The sequence below is a fragment of the Cavia porcellus genome, unplaced genomic scaffold (genome assembly GCF_034190915.1).
Source record: "Cavia porcellus strain 051 isolate PalLab524CR breed Dunkin Hartley unplaced genomic scaffold, mCavPor4.1 scaffold_8, whole genome shotgun sequence".
In the NCBI taxonomy this organism is placed as follows: Eukaryota; Metazoa; Chordata; class Mammalia; order Rodentia; family Caviidae; genus Cavia; species Cavia porcellus.
In genome coordinates this window covers 36,674,492-36,699,894 of record NW_026947491.1, presented here as the reverse complement: position 1 = coordinate 36,699,894, position 25,403 = coordinate 36,674,492, and the positions used below count along the sequence as shown (strand labels likewise).

Here is a 25,403-nt window from a genome sequence, read left to right as displayed (position 1 = left end):
GAAGTACATTTTACTTTTTCCCTTGATTGTTTCAAACACCTTGCATCTGACCCAGCTATGTGGGGCTTAGGTAGACACTTGCTTCAGCAGTAGCCAGCTTCAACAAGGAACCCAGGCGACTCTCACCTGCAACGTTCCTGGATAACGCTGCCCTCCGGGGTGAGGGTCCCCTCCCCCACCCATGACCCAGCAGAAAACCGGATGCTACACATGCATGTCCACCTCATCTCCTTCATAAGTGACCTCCCTACGCACTGGCCCATCAGCCCATGCACAGTACTCCTTGCCCCAAAGCTCAAGTACTGACAAAGCCTCTGCCGGGTGGCATGCCTTTTGGCTATTTGTGATTTCTATCTTGAATCTAGCATGCTAAGTTGGTACACTAAAAAATTAGGTAACATTAACAAGTACTGGCACTCAAAGTAGCCAGCAGCCAGGACTGGTAACACTGAAGATGGTCTTCAGCAGAGAACGGAGAACAGTGGAAAATTGAAGGAGCCTCCATCTCCTCTGGCCGGAAGTGTTCCTACAGCTTACTACTAGGTCCCTGCTGGTTCTAAGTGGTAAGGAGGGCAGCAAACAGTAAGCAAGCTGAGAGCCACAGGCATTCAACTCCCAGAGCTGTTAACACGGAGAGTTACCTTTACCAACTAGTGATTTCCACTAACTAGTAACATCTTGGGAGCCCATGGGGGGAGATTCCCTCCTTTAGAGACCCCTGAAGGGTGGACAGCAGTTATGGTGGTGAGAAGCTCAAGACCTACCTGATGTCTGTTTTCTATGACCTATGCAGCTAAGAATCCATACTAGCTGGGTGACAATAATATAGTGGCCTGCACAGACAATCAGTGAAACAAAACGTCACAGGCCTGGCGGAATGATGTGGAGAACCCAGAGTCTAACATTTTCATCCAGAAAGAGCTATTCTCTAGATAATACACGAAATGTTACCAATATTTTTGAAAAACCAAGTTTATTACGTGATGGGCGGTCTGAATCCTATGCTGAACACAAGAAAGAAATCCCTGAAATGCCTTAAAATGGTAACATCTTCCAGTCAGTGACTTAGTCCTCAGTTCTCAAATGCATGACAGCATGTTTAAAGTCAAAAGAGTTTTACTACACTAAGAAGGGTTTTGTGAATCTGAAAATCTTTACAAATTTTCAGAGTATTTCATAAATCACACTTAAAAGACAGACTGTAATCCAAAGGAACAAATATCTCAGAAGAATCATTCAAGATGAAATGGTAATTACAACTTTAAAAATATTTATGAATATTTCATAAACATGCTACAAGCAGGTAAATGCCCTGTATAATACTCTACTTCTTATAAATAATAGCTATTAATCAAGCACGTTGGGATTCCTTTTCTTTAATACAGAAATGGCAATTTCAGTTATTGTACTTACAATTAAGTTACTGTATTTATGAGGCATTTTGGGTCCTGGACGTTACAACAGCTGGAACAATGTTCTACATAGCTTGCAATTCCCAACCTTTCAAAGAAATTCAGCATCTACTCCGTCATCTCATCTCACTGGTGCCACTGGCAGAGATGATGATTTTTAAGCAATTTGAGCATCTGACTCAGAGAGGCTGAGTAACATACTCCACCCCCGGAATACAATCCCGATTCAGGATTACAGCCTTGGTCTTACCACATTTGCCCTGAAGAAGAAAAATACTATAAGTGGCAGCTTTATTTGTGGCTTAACAGAGCCCAAATGGGCCCAGCTCAGACAGCCCTGAATCGAGTGACATTCAAAGACCAAAGCAATGGAACTGCACAGCTCCATGCAGTGGCACAAGCCTCTGACTTTGAAAATTACTGTTTCCGGGTCTTTCTCTCCAGTCTTTCAGGTCACTTGAGTCCACATGTCTGCTTTTGTTTTTCCAAAAAGTTAACTTTTCCTATTTGTAGATTTTCTTTACTACCCCACCCACAGTCCCTACAATTACAAGGGAAATTTCAGTTGTACAGCTTGGCAGGTTTCCTCACTATAAAGCAGGCCAAGGTAATGATGACGTACAGAATAACCCTGCACTTTGGTTTCCTTGCTCTTTAAATGGATCCTTCCCATCCTGATTTAACTGCTGTGAGACACGGTGCCTGGCTGTGAGGAACTACAGCTACACACACATACACACACAAAGGCTATCACCATTTCAGATTCAAAGAAATACTTTAGAGCAATATTTATCCAATTTTTTCCTTCTGTTAACTCGCTGTTATAGCCACTGACCTTTCAACGAACGAGGTGTTAGAATGATTTTCAAATGAATAAAACAGAACTAATGCAAATGAAGTGATCTAAACTAAATCATAAAGCTCAGTATACTAGGTAATCAAAAATCTGTAATGGTCTTAGTTGTTTTATGGCTGTATGCACAATTAGATGTTATGAATGTAATTGTACTCCCCCCAAATTTATATCTTGAGGCCCTAATCCCAGTTTGATGAAACTTGGTGGGACCTTTAGGAGGTAATCAAGATTAGATGGGGTCATGGTCATGAGGATGAGGTGTTCATGACAGGATTAAGAGATTTTTTTTTTCTTTTTCATTTTTATCGGTATCGGGGATCGAACTCACGACCGCCTGCTTGCAAGGCAGGTGCTTATGCCGCTGAGCTAAATCCCCAGCCCCAGGATTAAGAGATTTTATAACAAGAGACAGGAGTAGCCATCTGCAAGCCAGAGAGAGCCCTCACCAAGCAAGAATCCTAAATTTCCTTCCTAGTCTCAAGCATGAAAAAACACAAATTTCCTTTTTTAAAAAAATCACCCATTTCGTTCCAGGCTCCAGCAGACTAAAATGCTGGATTATCTGGCCTCCCTTAGTTACTTTCTGGTCACTAGGACAAAATACCAAACACCCACAACTCAGAGGAGAGGTTTACTTTGATCATGCTTCAGTCCATGATCAGCTGGCTCCAAGGCAGGCACAGGTGGACAGAAGGGCCTGGCAGAGGAAAAAGTGTTCAACTCATGGCAGCCTGGAAACAGAGAGGGAAGGGAGGAGCTGCAGACGAGGCTCCACCTTCCAGATGGTGCCTCCAGCAGGACCCACTGCCTCACAGCACATTCAGCTACAGAACTCATCCATGCATCCATCTACCCTCCACGATCCAGCCACCTTCCATGCACACATGAGAATTTAAGGGGACATCTAAGATAAGAGTCATATCTGAACCAATCATTTACTTGCTATGTGACTTTAAGCAAACTACTTAACTTCCCAGTCTCAATGTTATCATCCATAAAATGGGTATTATAACAGCACCTACTTAATAGCATTATTATGGCTATTGAGTGTGTTAATATGTGTGATGTGTAATTATGTCTGGAATTTGATGTACAATGCTCTTTTTCACATACGTTCTTCATGTTTAACATTCTTAGGCATAAAACATGTTTATATCCTAGATTGATGGATTTCACTATGAAGTAGCCTAACAGGCCATGCGAAGTCACCTGATTTACCCTTTTTTTGAAGTATAATCATAATAAAACAATCGGGCCAATTACTGACTTACTTCTTTTTAAACATTCTCAGGGAAATAGTCCACCTTTGAACTTCATTAAGTGTTTAACAATCTGTAACAGTTAGGTTAATTGTAAGAACAAACTCCCTGGATCCAACCAGATTCTCTCTATATCCTTTGCCACATCTGGTCATCTATATTACTGAAAGCTACTGGTCAGCTTGCCCTCTCAAAACCCAGCAAGTTCAGGCCATCGCTCTCTTCACAGTTTAGCAAGGTTTACTTTGACGTGAATTTTCAAACACAGTAGTATTTCAGGCACTCTATTGACCTAGGTTAAAAAAATTCTAAGGAACTCAAAAAGGATTATACTGGAAAGTACAAGAAAACCAAAAACCACAAAATAAACTTTCACTAGTTTTCGGTCTTTACTCCTTGGCCCTAAAGAATGTTGACAAATGATTCTGATTGGTCCTTTTTATCATAGAAAGTAAATGAATATATTCATTTTTATTCATTCTTATTATAACATTATGAAAAGTAAGCCCCATTATAAACTGAAAAAACTCACTAGAGAAATAAAATCAATTAAACATGTACCATGTACTTACACTCTGGCAGACTTAGAAATTCAGTGCTCGAAGCTAATTTCCCTCTTGGTATTTTCAGAACCTAATTCAGTAACACAAGTAATGCTTATTTGTAATATTAATATACCATATGCTATCTCTGTCAACTTAATAATCTTGGTTTTTCTGACTAAAATGTCAGTCTAACTTCTGGAATCCTACCCAAGAGAGAGTCTATCAAACTTATAATTAACAGATTCATTCTATAGGAATAGTAATTAGCCATGGGCCCATTCATGAATGCCTGTAATTAAGTTACTTTACAGACTACAACAGTTTTATTTGAAATCGTAAGATTTGTATGATTTGACTAATATAAATAGCAACTAGCACCAAGATCTGAACCAAGTCATCTATTCTTTTCTCATTTTTAATTTACAGTGAGGGGGCAGAGGAGGGGGTCAGGAAGATTTCACAACTTTGCATAACCACTAAGTAATAGAGTCACAATTTTAATTCAGGCATTCTAAAATGAGAAAACTTCTTCTAATGAACCTTTTCTACTGCTGTATACTGGACAGATTTGAAAAGTTATCTGCCAGTAAAAATATGAAAAAGCACACTAAGGCAAGGCAATTTATTTTCTTTAAAAGATCCACCATTACCACCAATTCATGGAAAATAGAGTGGCTTCACTGAGGGGCAAAAATCAGGTTTTTTTCTTTGCTATTGTTATTATTGTTTTTGCTTTTTAAATCAAGATTTCACTATATAGTTCAGGGTGACCTCAAACTCACAGCCGTCTTCCTGCCTCAGCCTCCCAAGTGGTAGGACTATAGGCAAAAATCAGTTTTCACTTTTTGTTTTTGTAAGACAAATCAACATAAAACATCTTATGCCTCTTATTTTTATATTAAGAAATAAAAATGATCACATTTCAAATTACATTTCAGTATACTGAACTAGAAAATTTCATTATAAACGCAGTATTTTTGAAATAATGCAAAATTTCAAAAGAAATATATACATCCCTCATTTTCACCTAGGTGGCTTAAGTAACTCTACTCTGAGTGAGGGCTGACAACCAACAAACCCAGAATACCAAGAAACTCCTGTCCACAGAGGTTATCTCAGGAAAAGGGCAAATACTCTCATCAGAACCACTGGCTGGAATTTCTAGGAGGAAAAATCGGAACTCTTGCTTGCTGCAGATGATGAGGTGAAGAGGATTTAACAACTGGGAAAGCTATGACCACTGATCTGCTGGGGGCGCGGGGGGGGGGGTGGCTGCTGGAGGGGGCTTCGTGCACGCAGAGAGCAAGGCGGGCTAAGGCGGGCTGGGGGTGAGGAGAACTGACTCCTCCATCAGAGGCTGTACTCACTCACAAATTCCTTAACTGCTCAGGCCATCTCAGTCGTCTCTCCCTCCATCCCTCATGATCAAAGATTTCTAATCAAGATGGAAGGTTAAATATTAAAAAAAAAAAAAAAAAAAACTGAAAGAAAAAACATTCTCCACTCCTTGTCTTCCTCCAATCCAACTCCCTAAGGGAATCCACTGCAGGTGAGATTTTAAAGCCAGCAGAACTTATGAAAGGTCAGCGTGGGAGCTGATGGTGGCCCCAAGCAAAACTGAAACTCCCAGTCTCTAAAGAGAGCAGCACTGTGTAGCTGACAGAGCTTAACTCATGAGCTCGATATCCTACTTCTCTTATTTTTAAGGAATGGCAGAGTCAGTTTTGGATCAAGGATCCCACAATCTGATAAAAGCTATGGTTTAGTATTCCAGACATCAACATAGATGCAAATATACACATTTCTCATACAGTTTAGGGGACTCAAGAATGTTCCTTCTTGAAGCCCACCCAAGTAAATTCACAGATCCCCGGTGAACAACCCTTATTCAGTATCTGTATCAGGGCAACAAAAAACATACAGAAGTGTAGACACCAGCAGCCTCCTGATCAGTATCTCACACAGGTTACCCATGAGTCTCCTCCAAGATCCTAGAAGATACTTTCCTTTAAAAAGGATGTCTGAGTTCCCAGCTGTGAAGGCGTCCATTCATCTTCCATAGATTGCAATAAAACCGAGGGAGCAATCATGAACACAAGAAATGGACAGAAGCTTTCACTATTCTGTCATCCAAAGTCAAATACGATTTGACATTACCACTATAATTCCCTGTCCAATAATTTTTAAGTTATTGAGAAAGCTTTACATATCATTTATATTTGACTAAATAAAGTATTTTAATGATATAAAACACAGGGTAAACTATTCTTAGTATAATTTCCCTTTATGCCCTGTTTCCATGAGAAAATGGCTTCAATTTAAGATATTTTCTCCATCTTGCAGTTTCAGGAGGTAACCTGCTGTAAATAAAGCAATCTGTACTATTAAGTCTAAATCTCTTCCACTGATAAAACCAAAAGATATAAATGTCTCTAGTCAGGCCAGGAAACAGGTGAACCCAATCAATGCCTCCTATATTAAGAAATTTATACAGTATACGTAGAAAAAGTGACTTGCAACGGAGCTTTAAAAGTTCAGAAAGTGTGGCCACTGTGCCTTCTATGTACAATAAATTCACTTAAACTTCTAAAAGTTATAAAGTTACAAAGCAATTGTAATCATAGCTATTTTACTACCCAAATAATCTTCATTTCTTGTGCACAAAGTAACAAATTAACATGGTACACAGCCGAAATTGCAAATGACAGGTTTTCTACATCATCTTAAAATGCTGGTTAACACACAATCAGCTCTCTGTTTCCCCGGGCTCTGTACCCACAGATACAACAATCAACCTCAGATTTAAAAAAAAAAAAAAAAAAAGTGGGAAAAAAGCTGCATCTGTACTGAACACATACACTGTTTTTCTTGTCATTATCCCCAAACAATATGAGGTAATAACTCTACAAAGCATTTGCATTGCATTGGGTATTAGAGGTCCAGTAGGAGGGCATGCCCAGGTGTATACACAGTATTCTGCCTGTGTGCACTCACCCCACAGAGCTCATCTCCCTCCCCTAAAACCGACAAGATCCCCTTCCCTTCCCTGAGACCTTCCCTGAGACACATTCAGCCCAGCCCAGAAAGGACCAGACTGGGGCACTGAAGGCTGCTTGAAAGCAGCAAGGCTTGCCCCAAGGTGGATGAAGTATCCAGAAACAAACCCAGTGCAGAGCCCAGGCAGGCCACCTGGAAAGGGCATGGTCACCTCGAAGTACAAAAGCAAACAAGCATTCGACTCAGCCTCAGGAGGGGACAGAAGGAAAATGCTAAGGGTGGTTCTCAGATGTTTGAGTTCCCAGTTCCTTTGCAAATATTGGCATTTTTGATGAGTGGACTTTTCCTGAAGCCGTATTTGCTGAAATTAAAAATCTGCCACTGGGTGTGGTACCACATGCCGGTTATCTCAGCATTCTGTAATCCCAGTACTCAGGAGGCTGAGGCAGGAGAATTTCAGTGACTTTAAGCTCAGCCTGGACTACAAAGCAAGACTCTGTCTCAAAAAGAAAGATTAAAAGTCCCCACAACACCAAACCTTCAGCATTTACTTTGCTAGAGGATGTCACCCCGCTAGAGCAGGTCACTCTGAAACTACAGCGTGTTACTCTGCAGCACTGCTTCAAAACAGAATTATTTACTACCACTCCTAGATTTCCACTATGCCTAGGAGGTAGTTTCCCCGGTTACAGAAACACTAGATCTTTTAAAGTGGCAGGCCAAAGTTAAGCCTCCCATCCCTTCTAGCCAGAAGCTACACCCCACTCTACTGCCTCACTTACAGAAGCCAGCAGTATGACTCAGTGTAGGGAAAATAAATATGACGCTGTGGGCATAATTTAGAGCCTAAGACTTGAGGCACCACCAGCACACCAGCTACAGAATGAACAAGAGCACAGCTCACATTATTAAATCTACAGATACAGGCGGTCATTATCAGAGTCTGCCACAGGCAGGAGGAATGAAGCACAGTATTGGATTAGGACTTTATTTCCAGACAAGGGGATAATTAACTAACACTAGATACTAACACTAACAACAAGATAAAACTAAAAGAGACTGGCACTCTTGGTTTCTCAGAATGTGGACAAGAGGAGAGGGAGAAAACAGGATGAACCACCAGTACTGAAACATTAGGTTAGTGCAGAACTGATAGTAAAGGCTGAATTCTTCAACTTCCCCTGCCTGTTGGGGGAAATAGTTCCAAGGCCAGGGCACGACTGAGCTAGGAAGGAGGAACCAAGCTTGGGGGCGGGGGCTGCCAGTGAGGATGGATCTCCCGCAGAGCGTCAGCCTGCTGTAGTCCAGGGAGGATGACTAATATGGAAAACTGACTCAAGAAATCCTGAGTCATCCTTAAGAGAAACCAACAGCAGTGTCAATAACTTCTCAGGCACCTGGGAATACATGTGCTTGGACAAATATTTTGGAATCTAATATGTAGGGCCAAACCTGAATTGCTCCTTCGTTTTACATAGGTCATCTCGTTTTTCTGGCTTCAGGCATATTCCGTTATGAAATGAAGCTAATAATAACTGTTTCAAATATTTTCACCAGTAAAACAACATCAGTAAGAGCTGACCTTTCAAAAAAATGATGATACTTGATGTCCTGCTGCCGAAGGGCTCACAGACCTCTTCCCTGTCCTACAGTGTCATTTTCCACAGTAAATAAGCCAGTGCAAAAATGTCAGAGTAAATATGCACTTTGGTATCACCATCCTAGCAAGTCAACTAAAACCTAAACTATTCTAAAATAAGATATGAGATCATTTCCCTCGCACATGCTTTCCAACTTAAACTATTTGTTAATTTCCTGTTATACAAAAAGCATGTGTGAACTGCTAAAGATTATAAAAACAACCAAGACCAAAAAACTACTTGACTTTAAAAACAGAAATAAAAGGTCAACAATTTTTAATCTGCTACCTACTAAACAATGTCATACCTTAAATTTAATTCAAAATACACTTTCCAGATATTCTTACACTTCAAATATATTCAACTATTCCTGATACCCGTAACACACATAGACATATATAGCCCTCCAAAAATACATTACTAAGGGAAAGAAAGCCAAGGCTTCATGCTGCATAATTCCATTTATATGAAGTTTAAGAGAGGCCACGACAGTTTACAATTAAAGTTATCACAGTGCTCTGCTGGACTGAGGGGAGAGCAGTTAGCTGGCAGGGAAACAAGCCATTAAAAATGCCATCTGACTTGTTTTCAGAGGTTGGCTATACGTTTCTCTTAACTTTCCAAACTCAACGGTTAACAGTGCATTTTACTGTATACAAAATAGGCTTTTAGCAAAAAAATACCACTGGAGTGAATAAATATTAGGACTAGAGGGTTCAGACAAAACACAGTAAAGGAGAATGGCAGAATCTCTTATACTTAACCTTGGTGGCATTTATAAAGAAAAGACTCTCAGTTTGGAAGGAATAATATGCAATAGATAGAAAAAGCAAATTGATTACATAGTCATATTTCCTGATGGATGTTATGTATGAAAAACCCAAATAGGAAAATAAGAGAATTTGTGTATAGTAAATAAAAGATCCAAATAGGAAAATAAGAGAATTTGTGTACAGTAATTAAAAGCAGAATTTGCATCCATCTCCTTGTGTCCTGTGAACAGAAAATAAACTTTGATTTGCAGCTTCCATGTTACTCCATTACCAGGGCACCGTGGCTACTTATGGGGAAGGAATTCTAGAGAGGGAGTCTCTGGAATTAGGATTTCTCAAGGGGAAATATCTCAAGATGAGCATACTGGAATCACCCATGAGGTGACAGGAATTGATTCATACCTCCCTACCCCACACCTCCACCCCACGCCTCCACCCCACGCCCTACTCCCAGGTTTGGTTGTGACTCAGTCACCCTTCCTCCAGACAGGAATGAGTCATACCCCTTAGCAAGCAGGGCAAGGGGACCAGAAAACAAGTTCCTGGCTGAGCATCCAGAAGGCTCCCCAGCTCCCTGTGTCTTTGCGGTGTGGAGAGGAAAAGATGCAGTCAGGGAACAGCCGTACTTGTTCCATTGCTTTCTCCCCTTTACTAACTGAGCACCTACACAGACTTGCTCAGGTAACCTGAGAGAGAGCAAAGTGAACTACTGCATGGAGAAGGAACTAACGGACCTAGTGTAGTTGTTTGCCAGCCAGAGACAAGGGCGCCCAGGGCCATGAGCAACAACAGCACTACCTCAAAGGTGCAGAAATAGCACGGAAATCAACGTACAGTCACCTGTGGTGAATCCTCCCAGGACAAATGGTTTAGGAGCCTGAAGCATATGAGAGTGACGCTTTACACGTTTGCCTAATACACATCTTGAGCCTTCTCACAGTGATGCCTGTAAAGAGATGATCATCTAAGGCTATGCTAGTTTTAGAATTATAAAAATAGCAGCTGCCCTCCTCAGCCCCTCCCACTCCAACAGCTTGGGAACTCTATGCTTGGCTGTGTTGTCCTGGTTCCGTCTCTGTTTTCACAATCTTTAAACACACTTTGCTGGTACACTTTTGAAATGTTTGTTTTCTCTGCCAGCTTGTCTATTCTTCGAGGCAGGGGCCATTGCTTTTCTATCTATAGCTCAATCCCTAGTGCCAAGCACGGTGCCTGGCATAGGAAAGGAACTCAGTACATACTAAGTAAATGTTTTTACTTTATGTACGTGTTAATTGTGATTGTCAAGTTGACTAGATTAAGTGATGGGTAGCATTTATTAAAGGACCTCTGGGCGTGTCTGGGGATTTCCAGAGATAACTGACATGTAAGTCTACAAACTGAGGAAGACCCACCTTGATTGTGAGTGACACTATCCAACAGATTGCAGTCCAGACAAAATAAAGGAGGAAGAAGAAATAAGGACACATTCTGAAAAAATAAAAATAAAAAAGAAATCCATTCTGCTCAAGTACCTTCTGCTACGATTATCACCTGCAGAATTTAGGCTCTGGTTTCTTCAACCTTTCAAACAGGACTCACACAGGGAGCTTTCAGAGACCTTCCACACCTTCAATCTCACACTGCACTGCATCTCTGATCTCCTCTTCTCCAGCTTCCAGAGCAGCTGCTCGATCCTCTGGCTGTCCAGTACCATGACCTATCCTGCCCCTGGCCTTGCAAGCCTACTTAATAATTTGCCTGTGTAATTTCACCCACATACATAGTTACAGAGAGGTACAAAGAGAGACAGAGACAGACAGACAGACACAGGTATAGAGTACTTCAACTATCTAAAATCTTTACCAAGAAGGAACTAACGGACCTAGTGTAGTTGTTTGCCAGCCAGAGACAAGGGCGCCCAGGGCCATGAGCAACAACAGCACTACCTCAAAGGTGCAGAAATAGCACGGAAATCAACGTACAGTCACCTGTTTTGTTTTTGTTTTGTTTTGTTTTTGTTTTTTGAGATACAGTCTCAATTTGTAGTTGAGGCTGGACATAAATTCACTGTACAGCCCAGGCTGCTCTCAAATTCATGGAAATCCTCCTGCCTCAGCCACCTGATTTCTGGGCTTACAGACATGTGCCACACTCCTCGGGGTGCAAGTGATTTTTTTAAAAAAGCAAGACGTGTGATTTACGAAAGTTATTCAGTGCTCGCAATCCATAATCAGCTTGTAGAAGGTTTGTGTTCTCTTTTTCTGGCTAAGTAAGTTAAAATTATAGCTGAACTCTTCAAAATAAGTATTTTGAAGTATCAAACAAGCCACTGGTAACAGTTTTGGCAACTGTAACTCTCAGGAGAACCATGATTACCTTATTGCTAAGAAGCTGTCTGCCCTGTTTGCTTACCCTCAGAGCAATGAAAGGCCTGTTTGGAAACAGATCACTTTGCATCTGTGATCTGCAGGCTACCAGGAGCCTGTTAGAGAATCATGAACCCAGTGGCACTAAGTACTCTCTAAACCCAGGCGAGAAACAGAAGACAGCCTGCATCTTCTGAGTGGCATGGAGGTTGCAGTCTAGTAGAGGACAAAAACTGTAATTCTAAGTACTATCACTGAAGCATGGAATTTTGATTTTCAATGCAAAAGGCACTTCTGTGAGAAGCTTAAACATAAAGCAAATTATCTTAAACACGACTTTATTTGGGAATAAAAATCGCCTTCTTACTTTCACTCTGCTGTCACTCACTCCAATGGAAGGGAATGTCTGAGTTCTCCTTCGGCTGTTACCCAAAGGGGCCAGCCAGTGTCTGTCTAAGCTCTCAGGAGTGCATACAGAACCAAGTCCACGTTCCAGAACATGAAGGAAGAGGCACTTCTGCAAATACTCATTGCAAATTGCAAATACTCATTGCAAATCATTAAATTCAAAACAATTCAAATGAGGGCAAATAACTTCCTTGTGGGTTGTTTTCAGTTTTATCATTTTATCCTGTATCATACTCACAGGTTTTACTTAACTTCCAACATTGGAACCATACTCAATGAACAGCAAATTTGTGTCTCATGGGCATATTAAACATGCCAGAATTTTCTCTTTCAAACTAACACACTATTAAATAAAAACTGTATGTCTCTATTAAAAATTCATATGATCAATAGCAAGCATACTATTTAGACTTTAACACAAGGTAATTTAAAATCTTAAATTTGCTAAGTAAATGATCTTTTTACTAAACAATTTCTTTAGTAGAAAGGCTGTCAAAGTGTCATCTGATAGTCCATTATAAATTCTACACTATACTGTTACTTTTTTACTAAAATTATATATTCAAAGTGATACAATTCTACTACAAAATGCACCTACTAGAAAATCATATTCGATTCTGGTTACTCCTGTCACTTGTATTTCTCCACATTTCACTCATTTTCACTATGACTATTACTGAGTCATCAACTATAGGGCAAAACCACCCCTTGTCTCTGATACTAGTATAATAAATGTTGTAACCTGGTGAAGTACTACCTCTTATATATATTATCCCTACTATATTTTTCTGAGGTGGAAACCAAGATTCCTAAGTTGTAAGAACATGCCTGAGGACCGATCACTGCCCAGCATGCAGCTCACTGAGGCTACAGTTCTCAAGGTCCCATGTGAAATGAGGAAAAGTGACAGCAACCTGGGTAAGTAGAAGGCGCAGCTTGGGGAGAAACAGAGTGAGGAAGATAAGCCCCAGCTAAGACCTCAGTAAAAACAGGCACCCATAATATCAGTAACACTGAAATTATGGAAGACTTTAGTGTATCAAGTACCATGATCCTATAAAGTGGGAGTCTGGCGTGACATTCCTCTGATACAACTATGAAACAGGTTCTCACCTGTGTCCATTCAGAGGAGGAAAAAGCCAGGTTAATCACCCAGGTCACACAATCGATGAGGGACTGAGCCAAAAGGTAAACATGCACCTGAACAGTGACAGGTCTGCACCTCTGAGCAGAACCAGGTTAGTCTATCTCAGAAAAACATCTGGATTGGGCTAGAGGACCGTTAGGACAGTGATGAGCAACTGAGAGGTGAGATGAGAGATAAAAGACCACTCGTCAGCATAGAGACCACTTCATCCTTACAAAGGCTGCCATATCTAATAGGAAGCCAGTCCACACCCTTGACCAAATAAAGGTGAGGCTATCTACGTCTGTGAAGATGGCAGAGATCACCTTCCAACACAGGGAACAGTCATGCTTTTAATGGCACCAATAAATACCTGGAACGTAATTCCGGTGTTCATCAAACCCACACCTTGAGAAAAGATCACCTTTGCTAGATCTCTAATACCTGCACTTAACAGGAGGTTTTGGAGGCAAACAGGGTGGACCTGCACCAGCCTGTGGCCTGCTCACTCCTTCCTCCCTTCCAGATCTGAGTGTATTCAGACCCTCAAGGTACCCCTCCAACTTCCAGGACTGCACAGGGGTTAGAGAAAGACTGAGAAGGCCCCCTCTTGCTGACTCAAGACAAGTTTCAATTCCAGAAGACAGCCGGAGATGGAGAGGTAAACCTGACGCTCTGCACGGAGATGGAGAAGTAAATCTGACACTGCACACACGTGGTAGGGAACTAAGGAGGTGGAGAGTGAAACATCAGGCCGACCACCCAGCCTCACAGTCACTGGTCAGCAGACCCCAGTTCTCCCACTGTCACGGTGGAATCCTGTAGAATCTAAACCAAGGACTTCACCCTTCATCTTTCCTCCTGCACAGGCTCATTTTGTAGCATCGGCTGCTCACTCACTTAAATGTCTCCTCGGTCACTCCTGTGGACGTATGTGAGGACACACGGTGGCAGGCACACTTTGGTTAGAGCTACCAGACAGCACACAGGAGAACGGGACAGGCCTCAGGACTACTTCCACGGGCACGAGGACAAGCCTGCTGTGGGTCAGCCCTTCGGGCTTTTGGTAAGACACCCCGAAAAAGATGATTCCTATGTTTCCTGGAATCTGGAGAACACTGTCAGCTTGTCTAAAGAACTATGAGAATACAGGGGAGACACACACAGTAATTCTCTCTTGGCAGAACCCCATGCTACTATGCTTCAACTCCTTTATCTTTAAATGCCCATGTTAGCAGCACAGCTGCGCCAGGACTATCCTCTGTCCCACACTCACAAAGCATTTCCTGGGTGTATGAAGTGTACAGAGAACATAGAACAGCCAGCCACCATCAGGGCAAAAGGACTGAGCGATGCAGACAGAGGCTTCCCAAGACTGTTTTCTTTTAAAGATTTATATGAAGATGGCCACCCTGCCACTGCTACTCACTGATGTCAGAGTGAAAGGCCTCCTTCCCCTGACCAAACCCACCTTACCTGACCTGCTCCCAGCAACTACTCAGGCCCTGTTGACCAACCTCAGAAAAGCCTGGGTGACAGGTGACAGGATCAAGGTGAACTGCACAAAGTGCTAGCTGACAAAACACAAGATGTATCACTGTAAGACTTGCTTACCACTCCACATCAAGAGCAGTTAAAAAACAAAAAACAAAGAAAAAAGGGCCAGTGTGGTAGTGCACACCTATAATTCTAGTACTTCGGAAGCTGAAGCAGGAGGATCACTGTGAGTTTCAGGTCAGCCTGGACTGTTTAAGTTCAAGGCCAGTCTGAACTACATAGGGAGACCTTGTCTCAAAAAACAAACAAACAAACAAAAAAAGAAGAAACAAGAACAAATAATTACTTTTATAAGCTTCTTTTTTCTTGGTTTGTTTGGGGGAGGCCCATTTTTTGTCTTTGTCTGTTTGAGATAGCAGTTCACTATGCAATTCAGGTTTGCCTTGACCTCATTTTGCAGCCCAGGCTGACCCTGAATTGGCAGCAACCCTCCTGCCTCAGCTTCCCAGTGCTAGGATTACTGGGATTACGCTTCTCACAAAGAAACCAAGAAGCTCTTGTTAAAATCTACTTTTCTTTCTTTCTTTCTTCCCAAACAGCACCTAGGTCAATAACTTGTACTAAGTTTCTTTACAATTTGTATCACTTAGAAAATGTTTTTTATTTTTATTTTTTCCTAGAAAAAAATACCTTATGTTTTAAACAATGGGACCATTCAGGACTTGTTTAGTAAGTAATAGAAGGAAATAAGAAGATAAAATAAATGAATGCAAATCATCATATAAATTATCACTTTAAAAATAGTGGTTAAAACAGTAGTTTTATATATAGGAAAACGACAGTATTTTTGTTTAGAATAATTTTTCATTAAAAACAGCACAGATTAGAAAACAAAATGCTTAAGATTCTACATGATGCCACAAGAAAAGCTTGGCCAAAGCCAAAGATTATCTTTCAAACTTCTAGCCAGAATGTCTCAAAAGATAATAAAAATTCAATTATGTAAACAATCTTAGATAAACAAAGCCTAATTTGCATAATAGTACCTTGTAAATGAACATCTATTTACATATCTTTAATGCTGGGCTACACTTCAGCCAAAGTTAAAATAAACATTATTGGAAAAAAGAATTTTAAAGACCGATATTTTGGGCAAGTGATATAGCTCACCAGCATAGTGCCTGCCTGGCAAGTGTAAAGTCATGAGTTCGACTCCCAGTACCTCCCCAAAAAAATTATTTTAAAAAAAGTCTTTTTTCCAATTTCAAATATTTGTTATTTTAAAATATTGTTGGAAATAGCAGCGTTTCAATGTCCTAGCATAAAACACTAAGTATAAAAACAACATCTGGAGGCTGGGGATTTAGCTCAGCGGCATAAGCACCTGCCTTGCAAGCAGGCGGTCGTGAGTTCGATCCTTGGTACCGATAAAAATGAAAAAGACAAAAAAAAAAAATTTAAAAAAAAAAAAAAAAAAAACAAAAAAACAACATCTGGACTTCACAAAAGAATCTATTTTCTTTCATTTGTATTCTTAGCTGCCAAACAACTTACTGCAGCAAGATCTGTCAATTAGTATTCAATTACATAACCAGAGCAGTATAAATACCATGGCAGAAAAAGCTGCCTCTTAGCCCTTCAACTTGTCTTCTACACAAACATTCCCTCTGACATTTTGGCTGAATGATATCTGAATTACTCTTAGATTCCTGTCCAAAATATTACTGCAGTATTTATCCTATATTACATTCTTCAAATTGGCTGTTTCTTGGAATGAATGCTAATTGATTTTAGTCCCAGTATTAGAAATATAAAACTAAAGTAAAAGGAAAAATATCGATAGTTGGGGATATACCTCAGCAGTAGTCTGCCTAGCTCCGCAAAACAATAATAATGACATAGGAATCATTTATCACATTGAATTCCCACTTCACATAAGATTTACAAATCAGTCCAACTGTATACTTCCTTTGTTGCAGGTAACTGGAAATGTTTTTTGTTCTAAAGCTAGCCATTTTTGCCCAGATCCATCCCTGAACACACTGTATCCAAAGTGAACCAGGTCATATAGCACGCAAAATTTCCATGAAAATCTAACAGTCCCATTATAAATATTGCCCTCCACAGCCACTATGTGAAAAGCATCATGATTATCCTAACACAGCACAAAGATGAGCAAGACTGAACTTCTCCTTTCAAACATATTTTTTTTGTTAAAATGCATAGAATCATTTTGCCATAAGAAAGCAAACTACAAACTGGGAAGTTTTACAGGATAAAACCTAAAGTTCTAGCTAGTGAAATTTTTCATTAAAATGTAATCATTTTATTATAGCCTATGACAAATATCAGCTTAATAGTTCAACACGACCCTTTAATTTAAGGCTATGTTGTGGGATTCATAATAATATTTTGTTATCTCCCCTCATGAATGTCAGAATTAAAATCTTGTCGTTAATGGAAATCTCCACAGGAGTTTTTGAGCTAAATTTCTTTAGTTCTATAAAAAAATAAAAATAACTGTAGAACAGACCAATAAGTAACTGTTGTAACACCTTGAGAAAACAGAGGTAGCCCAAGAACAATGAGCTGCCTAAAGGAAGACTGGAAAATCTTTTTAAAAGCCATTCTTTCAAAATTACACATGGTAGATAAGCCATGACTGTAGGTTTGCAAATGAGAATGAAAAGTTTGCAAACAGGAGCAAGACTACCTATGCTAAACAAGAAAAACTTTCAGGATAATTTGCTTTTGTGCTTTTTAACTCTCATCCATTTGGTAGAGAATATACATGGTGTATATGTATAACTATCACAGTGCATAATAAAGCAAGGGAGTATTGGGGTTTATTTCTGAGGAACCCCTGTGCCTTAGGAAATAACTGGATGTTCCATCTCATAGCCCCATTTCCTTAGCTGTCTTCTCGACCTTCTAGGGCTGGCTCAGGTGTATCCTCTGTAGAGCTGTCCTGATTCCATGAAGCAAGGTTAGGTGATTTCTCCTTGTTATCTCTTGGTGCCATGCTTTCCCTAGCACATCCCTAATTACAGCAATAATCACCAAGAATAGCAATTACTTCTCCATATCTGTTTCCTAACTAGACGGTGAGATATTAAAGGTCAGGGGTACAGAATCCAACAGCCTCTGACAGAATACACTCAACATTTTTCACATAGATAACTGTTGTAGTCAGGGGTTGTACACAGAGAACAACTAGGATTAGGACATGGAGTTTATAATATTTTTATAATTGTCACCGAAAGTTAACACAGGAAAATGCAGGAAATCTATCCGCAACACCAAAGACATAGATTATTTAGTCAAGAGCCTAAACCCCACGGCAATGTCCCACATGAGTCCAGATAAAAACCCAGAGCTCAGGACAATGCCTCCCATGAGTCCAACTGGAGGTCCAGAGCCACAAGAAGGACTCACGCCAGTCTCTTTCACAGATCTGTGCCGGGAAGACCCAAGGGTCAGCGGTGGTATGCCAGCAGGATGAAGGAGCTGTGCTGGTGGGGTGAGGATTCTATGCTGGAGCCGAGAAGTCAAACTCACAACAAAGACCAGGGCTGTCCTGAAAGGCACCACAGCTGTCCTCAGGGACACAGAGGCCCCGAGCTCCTCCTCCGACAAGCACAATCGGGTACATGCCAGGAAGCAGCGTGACGAGTTCATCCTGAAGACCAAGCAGCACACGTCTTCCCCTCTGGAGCCAGGAGCAATGCTCGATGTGAGGACCAAAGTTTCTCCAGGAGGACCAACAGCTCAGACAGCAACTCGTAGGAGAACCCACAATGCTTCCTTAACGTCTCAACCCTCAACACCTTCCTTCTTCTCCACCTATTTATCCTGGCAACTTTCCTCAGGTGGAGCATCTTCGCCCAATGCCATGCTGATGTAATCCAGCTGGCGTTAAGTTACCACCAGTTCTTAGTCCATAACACTGAGTATCTCACAGTATCACTGTAGAAGACAATTCTACTAGAGCTGTCAAACCACAAAACATTAAACAGACTGTTCTGAAAAAGTCAATCATTCCTTCAACAATGACTTGCCTGGTTCCTACATAAGCGCCCTCACAGATGCATCTTAAAACTCAAGATACCTGTCTTTAGGAAGCTAACATTTTAGAGGGTGAGGAAAAGACACAACTTCTAAACATTTTTTGTCAACAGAATGTCTACAATATTTGGAGCATTTTGCATGATTCCTAGAAGACATAACTGATCTAGACCCAGTTACCAAGAAGTGTGTACCCCAACTGTAGAGATAAGACATTTAAAGATTAATAACAGACAAAATACAGGATAACATTGTCAAAGAACCAAAAGATAAGGATTGTGTCAATTCACTGTTATGCACTTTGGGCCAAAGGATCAGTATTAACTTCTAGGTTTGTCACAAGCTCGGAAGGAAAAAGAGCCACTGAGAAAGAGAAGTGAGGCCGAAATTACCAAGAAAGGAACAGTCTGAATCAACGCCAGGGAGAAAACTGAAAGAGCTGCTAGAACAACAAAGAATTCTCTGCTCCTGCCGCCACTTTGCTTCTTAATTACTCAGTGAAAGTGCTCCTGTCTGCCTGCCTGCCAGGATCTGATGCTTACAGAGCCACCTCGTTCAGAAAGCTGTCAGACCCATTCCTCTCCATGCCTGTGGCCACTGTGGACATTTCTCTAACTACTGCACAAGACTCAACCTAACACCTCCCTTTTCCACCCATTTTGCAATATGATACTGGGGAGATCTTTCGAAAAGCAAATCTGATCCTACCTGCTCTTCATAGAGCTCACAAATCTCATATAGGTTAAAACCCAAAAAATCCTTTATCAAGTGTAGAGGAAGCTTCATGGTGTCACCCCTTTTCTTCCCTCCCAGCTTTCACCTGCTCCCTCCCTCACTGGAAGAAAACTCCTGGGCGGAGCCCTGCCCTTTGAGCCCCTACCTGGCCCTTCAGGCTCTCCTGTGAAGCTCTTCATCTACTGCCCTCCCAAGGCTCTACACACTTCTGTGGTGCTTACTCTAAAAGTTCCAAGGACGCTGCCTCCCTAAATTCAGGGATAAATCTTCCACATTTTTAAATGGTCCCACATCTGGTGCAGCACCTAATCCTGCACCCAGCAAGGATGGAGTGCTCAATTAACACTGATGAAGCAAAATTGGGGGTAGGGCCAGAATTACAGGTGATTAAACATGCAGTGTACTACGAGGGACTAGAGATGCTATGGGAAGCCAAGTCTGCCTAAAAACCTGAGGGTGAAAGAGAGCTAATAAAGACAACACAGAGGCACACCTGGGCACCACCTGTTACTAATACTCCTAAGAACACAAGCATCAGTGGTGCCTATCAGAGTAAACTCTGCCAGAAACAGACAGGGAACCCAACACATTCAACCATCTACCAAAGTAGGAACCCAAAACAAGCAATCAGCCATCCCAATAAAACCTTTCCACCTGAATGCCCTGATTACTTCCTTATAGCCCCTTTTTTGGAACTTTTCTTCCCTCAACAAAGTCTGAACCATTGAGAAGGCAAGAAACAAAATGAAACAGCATACTAAATCTAAGTTTTCAACTCTGCCACAAAAGATGCTCCCTCCTATCACTTTTTGTATCAATAGGAGGAGATGTTGAATCAAATCTCTGATCAACTGGGGTAGGAAAAGCACTAGAGACAAGGCAATCAACAACATTTCCTGCCACCAGGCCGGGCATCAAACAACCCCTTCCATGAGCTTGGAATAACATGGTCTCCACTAGTGCAACGAAGACTACAAGCCATGGATTTCCTCACTTTTGCTGAGATGTTAACTTCTGCGGATGGTTTTTGAAGCTGATGTAGAAAATAAGTGACTTTTTTGCAAAAATGCCAAGAGGTTAGCTTGGTAATAAACCTTATAGCCATAATTTCTAGAGGCCATCAGTTATGCGAACAATGAAAATACCATTGTGAAATTTACAACTTTGATTCTTGTTTGGCTAACTCCAAACAAGGAGGTAACCATGACACTTAAGTACACAGCAGTGTTTAAGGAGTAAGCAAAACTCAGTGCTTTAAAAGCCTCCCTCCTGGTAGTGTGAAAGCACACTTCCATGCAAGCATATAAAACATTTCTATGATACAATTAGGGAGTAAAATTGTTGGAAAAACTTTTCTTTTTTGTCTCATGCAAATTTGTTCATGATAATGTTCATGTTATATTCAGAAAGCTGTCAAAATACCTCCTGCTGTAAATTATAAAGTTAATATGTAAGAAGGATGTCACAGAAATCTTCAGCATTTGAGTGGGTTTTAATCTATTGTACAACTATCGGAATGTCAAGTCCTAGGAGAAATATACTAGTTAACTGCATTAACATTACAAAACCAGAGACAAAGGTCAAAATTATTAAGTTTCACCAATCTCCCTCCTCATACTTAGAAATCATTTTGTAATAATTTTGTAATAGGCTGCATACCACTGTCAGCCTACCTCCAGCAACCATTAAAAAGGCTTATTATTTTATAACAGCATAAGCTTTCAATGGGCACAATAAAATATTGCCTGATATAAAAATCACTGCAGCTCCAATCAAATTTGTATTTTCAAAAGGAAACAAAAATTGCTGAAGTCTATTTAAATATGTGTCACTTGTCATGAATATGTTAATTGATTAGTAGAACATTTTAATATGAGTAGCTTCTGGAGGGTAAGGAAGGAGGCACAGACTTAACTATATCTACAGACTTGAACAAACATGAATTACCTCTATAATCAAAGCGCTCAGTGCTTGTAGTGAATTTTATGATGCGCTATCACATAAACAGAGACTACACAAAATTACTTTGCCTTCTAAATTGAGATCTATTGATGGCATAGTGGAACAAATGAAACTTGGAGCCTCTTGCTTAAGTCAATTTCCTTTTGGGTTTTTACCTCCTTTATATAAACGGTGACATCTCACCTTAAAAACATTTTTCCAGGAAAATACTTGAGCTAATTTTACAGTAATTTTTAAAACTGCTCTCATCGTTTATATTTTTACGTATCATCATGCACTACCTAATCTTGCTAAACACAAACATCACACATTCTATGTCCACCAGTGATCAGACAGAAAAAGCACTCATGATGGAAAACTTGGGTTTGGAGGTGAGCACTTAAACATATCAACCTGTGAGTTTCACAGTCTCCTAGTACTATCTGCTACTTTCAAAAAGATGAATACCTAATAAACTGTTCTCCTGTGCATGAATGGTAAAGCTAAGCCACAGTGTACCCACGGTCCATTCAACTTGCCTCTAGACAATAAGAAATTTTACCAAAGCCTAAAAATGTACAAGGAAAAGAACTCACATCCAATTCCTAAAATTAAGTTTAAGTTGTTAGAGAAGATTACGGATTTAAAATGAGACATGGCCGACCACGGTGGCTCACACCTGTAATCCCAGCACTCTGGGAGGCTGAGGCAGGAGGATCATTGCAAGTTTGAGCCAGCCTGGGCTACAAAGTGAGCTCAAGGCCAGCCTGAACTGCACAGCAAGACCCTGTCTCAAAAAGGCCAAAAAAAAAAAAAAAAAGTGAGATGGAACTGTCCTGTTTCAAAACTGATTTGGCATCCGGAGACTGGAACGGAGTTGCCAGAACTGACCGGCAAGGTAATTTAATCAGCCTTCCGGAGAGACTAATCTATTATCATTCCCTGACAGTGTTCTCTTCAGGGATCTGATTTTCCCCCTCCTCCTCCCATTCCTTTCTCCTGCCTCACGCCCTGTGGGTCCTTTTGTTTGCTCTTTTGCTTAACAGCTCTCCTCCGTTCAGTCTACCACTCCTAATTAAAACGCAGCTACCTGGGCTTGTTCGCCGAGCTCCAGGACTTCTGCGGTCCAGCAAGATTCCTCCCCCGCGCACTCCGCGCTGCAAAAGGAGAAGGATCCTGGCCCGCGCCCAGCGGCCACAAATCCGTTCCCGGGCCGCCCCGCCCGGCCCGGGCCCCAGCCCTCCTTCCCCAAGCAGCCCGTTCGCTTTCACTTTAGACGGGATTCAGGTGGGTCCCAGCCTGCTCTCCATATGCAGGCCAGCTCCCCGAACCCCGCCTTCATGCTCGCCGCTGCACCCCGGTTCTGCGGAACCCCCAGCCTGGTTGGAGGCGCAGGAAATGACCCAAAAGTTGCTTATGAGCCGAGACTTCCGCGCCCGGATGTTTCCCGGGCTGCATCCCCTTGCCTTCCCTGGACTGTACCCCGGTGCCCCGGGACTCCCCCTGCCCAGCGACAGGACAGGGCTCGGCCTCCTCCCCCGCCGCTAGGATCCGATAGCTCAGTGCCCGTGCGCAGCCCAGACTCCCCTCGCCGGCTCGGGCTGCGCCGGGGCGCCGGGACCCTCGCTCACCGATGTCTCCATCCTCCTCGTCATCCTCCTCCTCTTGGTCCATGTCTAGCAGAACGTTCCTGGTCATCATTTGCATATCTCCCCCAGAAGGTGGCTCCGAACTCGGCGAGCGGCCGGGGGATCCGGGGTCCCGGAAGAGCGCAGGTCTCAGGGAGCAGGGGGCGGACGCCCGGGCGGGGAGTGCGGCGCGCGTGTCCCGGGCGCGGGGAAGCCCTGCCTGGGCGGCGCGCCACTGAGCATGCCCAGTGCGGCGCGGGGCGGGCGGGCGGACGGCCGCGGAATGATTAACTTAGCGGCTGCTGCGGCAAGAGGAGGAGTCCGGAGGCGGCCAGCGAGGGAGTGCACGCGTTCGCGCCCCGCGCCTCGCGCCCCAGCAAAGCCGGCACAGGACACGGTGCGGGCTGGGCTGGCCGGGTGGCCCCAACTTGCCCCGAAAAGGCGGAGCAGCTTTTGTTCCAAGGTCATATATGGACACAAATCGGAGCTTGCTTTTTTTTTTGAGATGAAAGAACAGTTGCGTCAGCTCACGGCAGAAAAGCAGAGAGCTAATACGGGCATCTTAAATTAGTCTTGATTCCAAAGGGGGACAGTGTCTTCTCCAGGAGTAGGTGAAAGGACATGCGAAACTTATGCGCGAAAGACAGGATTTCCGCATGAAGTGCGGCTCACCCGCGAGAAAAGCGCCCCCTAGTCGGCCCGCAGGGGCGCGCACTGGGAGTGGTCAGACGGTCACCCCGGCTGCAGCCGCCTGGGAAAATGGAAATCAGCCCTGTGTGTGGCCGAAAAGAAGGCCAGCGCCATGACAGGTGCCTGCACACCCTTCTAAAGCAATATAGAAAGCCACAACAAGAAACAAGAACCCCATCATTGTTGGGCTTCCTCCCTCCAAAGGATTGTCTTCATTGTCCCGGGGCATGGTGGCACATGCCAGTATTCCCAGCACTGTAGAGGCTGAAGCAGGAAAATCGTTGGGAGTCCGAGGCCAACCTGGGCTACACAGTGAATTCGAGGCTAGCTAAACTGCATGGCAAGACACCTTCTCAAAAAAAAAACAAAACAAAACTAGGAGGAGGAACGAGTTACAACTCAATCCCTGGAAACCAAAGGAAACAGTAGGATAAATACAAAAAGGTTTATGCTTCCAAGACTTGAGTTAGTTTTGAGACAGCCTACAAGCACTGGAGAAGTGGGGCAGGCTGGAGGGGGGACATGACTGTCTTCACCTCCAGTTGCTTCCCGCGACTCCTGATGAACTGGGACAACTTACTTCAGTGTCCTCCAGGCTAGCTCACAGTGACCTTGACTGCGAAGGGCCACCGTCCATTCTAACTGGAGTGCAGCCAGTCAGTCCAAGTCAAGCCGCGCCCTGCCCCCGACCCCACCCCTGCCCCTAAGGACGATACTGCTCCCTTTTTGAAGGAGGCAGGAGGCACCTCGGAGCAGGATCAAGGGTCCTTATTTGCATGCTGAATATTCATAGCAAACTTTCCAGAAGGTTCCCTTGCTCGGGCCCTGCCCCTCTCTAACAGAGACTTGTAACTGCCGTGAAAGCAGCGTCCCCAGCCACCTCTCTGGGTTTAGTCTAGGCGAGTGCCTGCGTGTGTGCCGACTCATGAGTGCGCAGGCCTGCTTCGCGTTTGGAAACCTGCTCAGGAACGGTTCTCGGGAAGTGAAGACTCCAAAAGTCCTGTCAGTCTACTTGGGATTTTTATTGTGAGTAGTGCAGGCAAAGCAGCTGTCTCAAAAGCAAGAGCAATAAACAATGAGAGCTTGCGGCTCTGAGGAACTCCAGGAACCAACAGAGAGTGGGATGGCAGGCATCGATCCTGCACTTTGCTAAGTCTTGATTTCCTTCAGAAGAATAGATCAAAAGAACCCTGGGCTAATAGGCAATAGTTTGAACTGTAGGTTTCTTGGATTTTGGGAGTCTACAGAACTTTTTTCCCCAAAACCCTGGTGAATTCAGATACATTAAGTTAAAATGGATTTCTGAAAAGGGTTAGAGGACAGGGGTGTAAGTCGGGGGGTGGGGGGGGAGGGGTGGTTCTGACCTGATGTTACATTTGTTAGGGTCTCTCTAACATGTCTCATTGGAGTTCTCTATATTTTTATTCCACTGCAGTACCAGCATTATTACAATGTTACTAGCTCTATTGTGCATTTTATTTTT

At 42.5% G+C, this 25,403-nt stretch overlaps 1 protein-coding gene across 5 annotated transcripts in view; it reads right to left on the bottom strand.

Annotated features, from left to right (window-relative positions):
* Ano6 (anoctamin 6) overlaps positions 1-23,518 on the bottom strand; it is a 183,531-nt gene extending 160,013 nt beyond the window's left edge. The window contains exon 1 of one of the 5 annotated variants that reach the window (XM_063254601.1): positions 23,234-23,518. In XM_063254601.1, the coding sequence (XP_063110671.1) occupies positions 23,234-23,309 (76 nt within the window). In that variant the 5' untranslated portion in view covers positions 23,310-23,518. Of the gene's footprint in view, positions 1-10,316; positions 10,384-22,692; positions 22,882-23,233 lie in introns of those variants that run through there. The other 4 variants (XM_063254599.1, XM_063254600.1, XM_013159322.3 and 1 more) reach the window with 4 other exon arrangements.
* Positions 23,519-25,403: the final 1,885 nt, after the last annotated feature.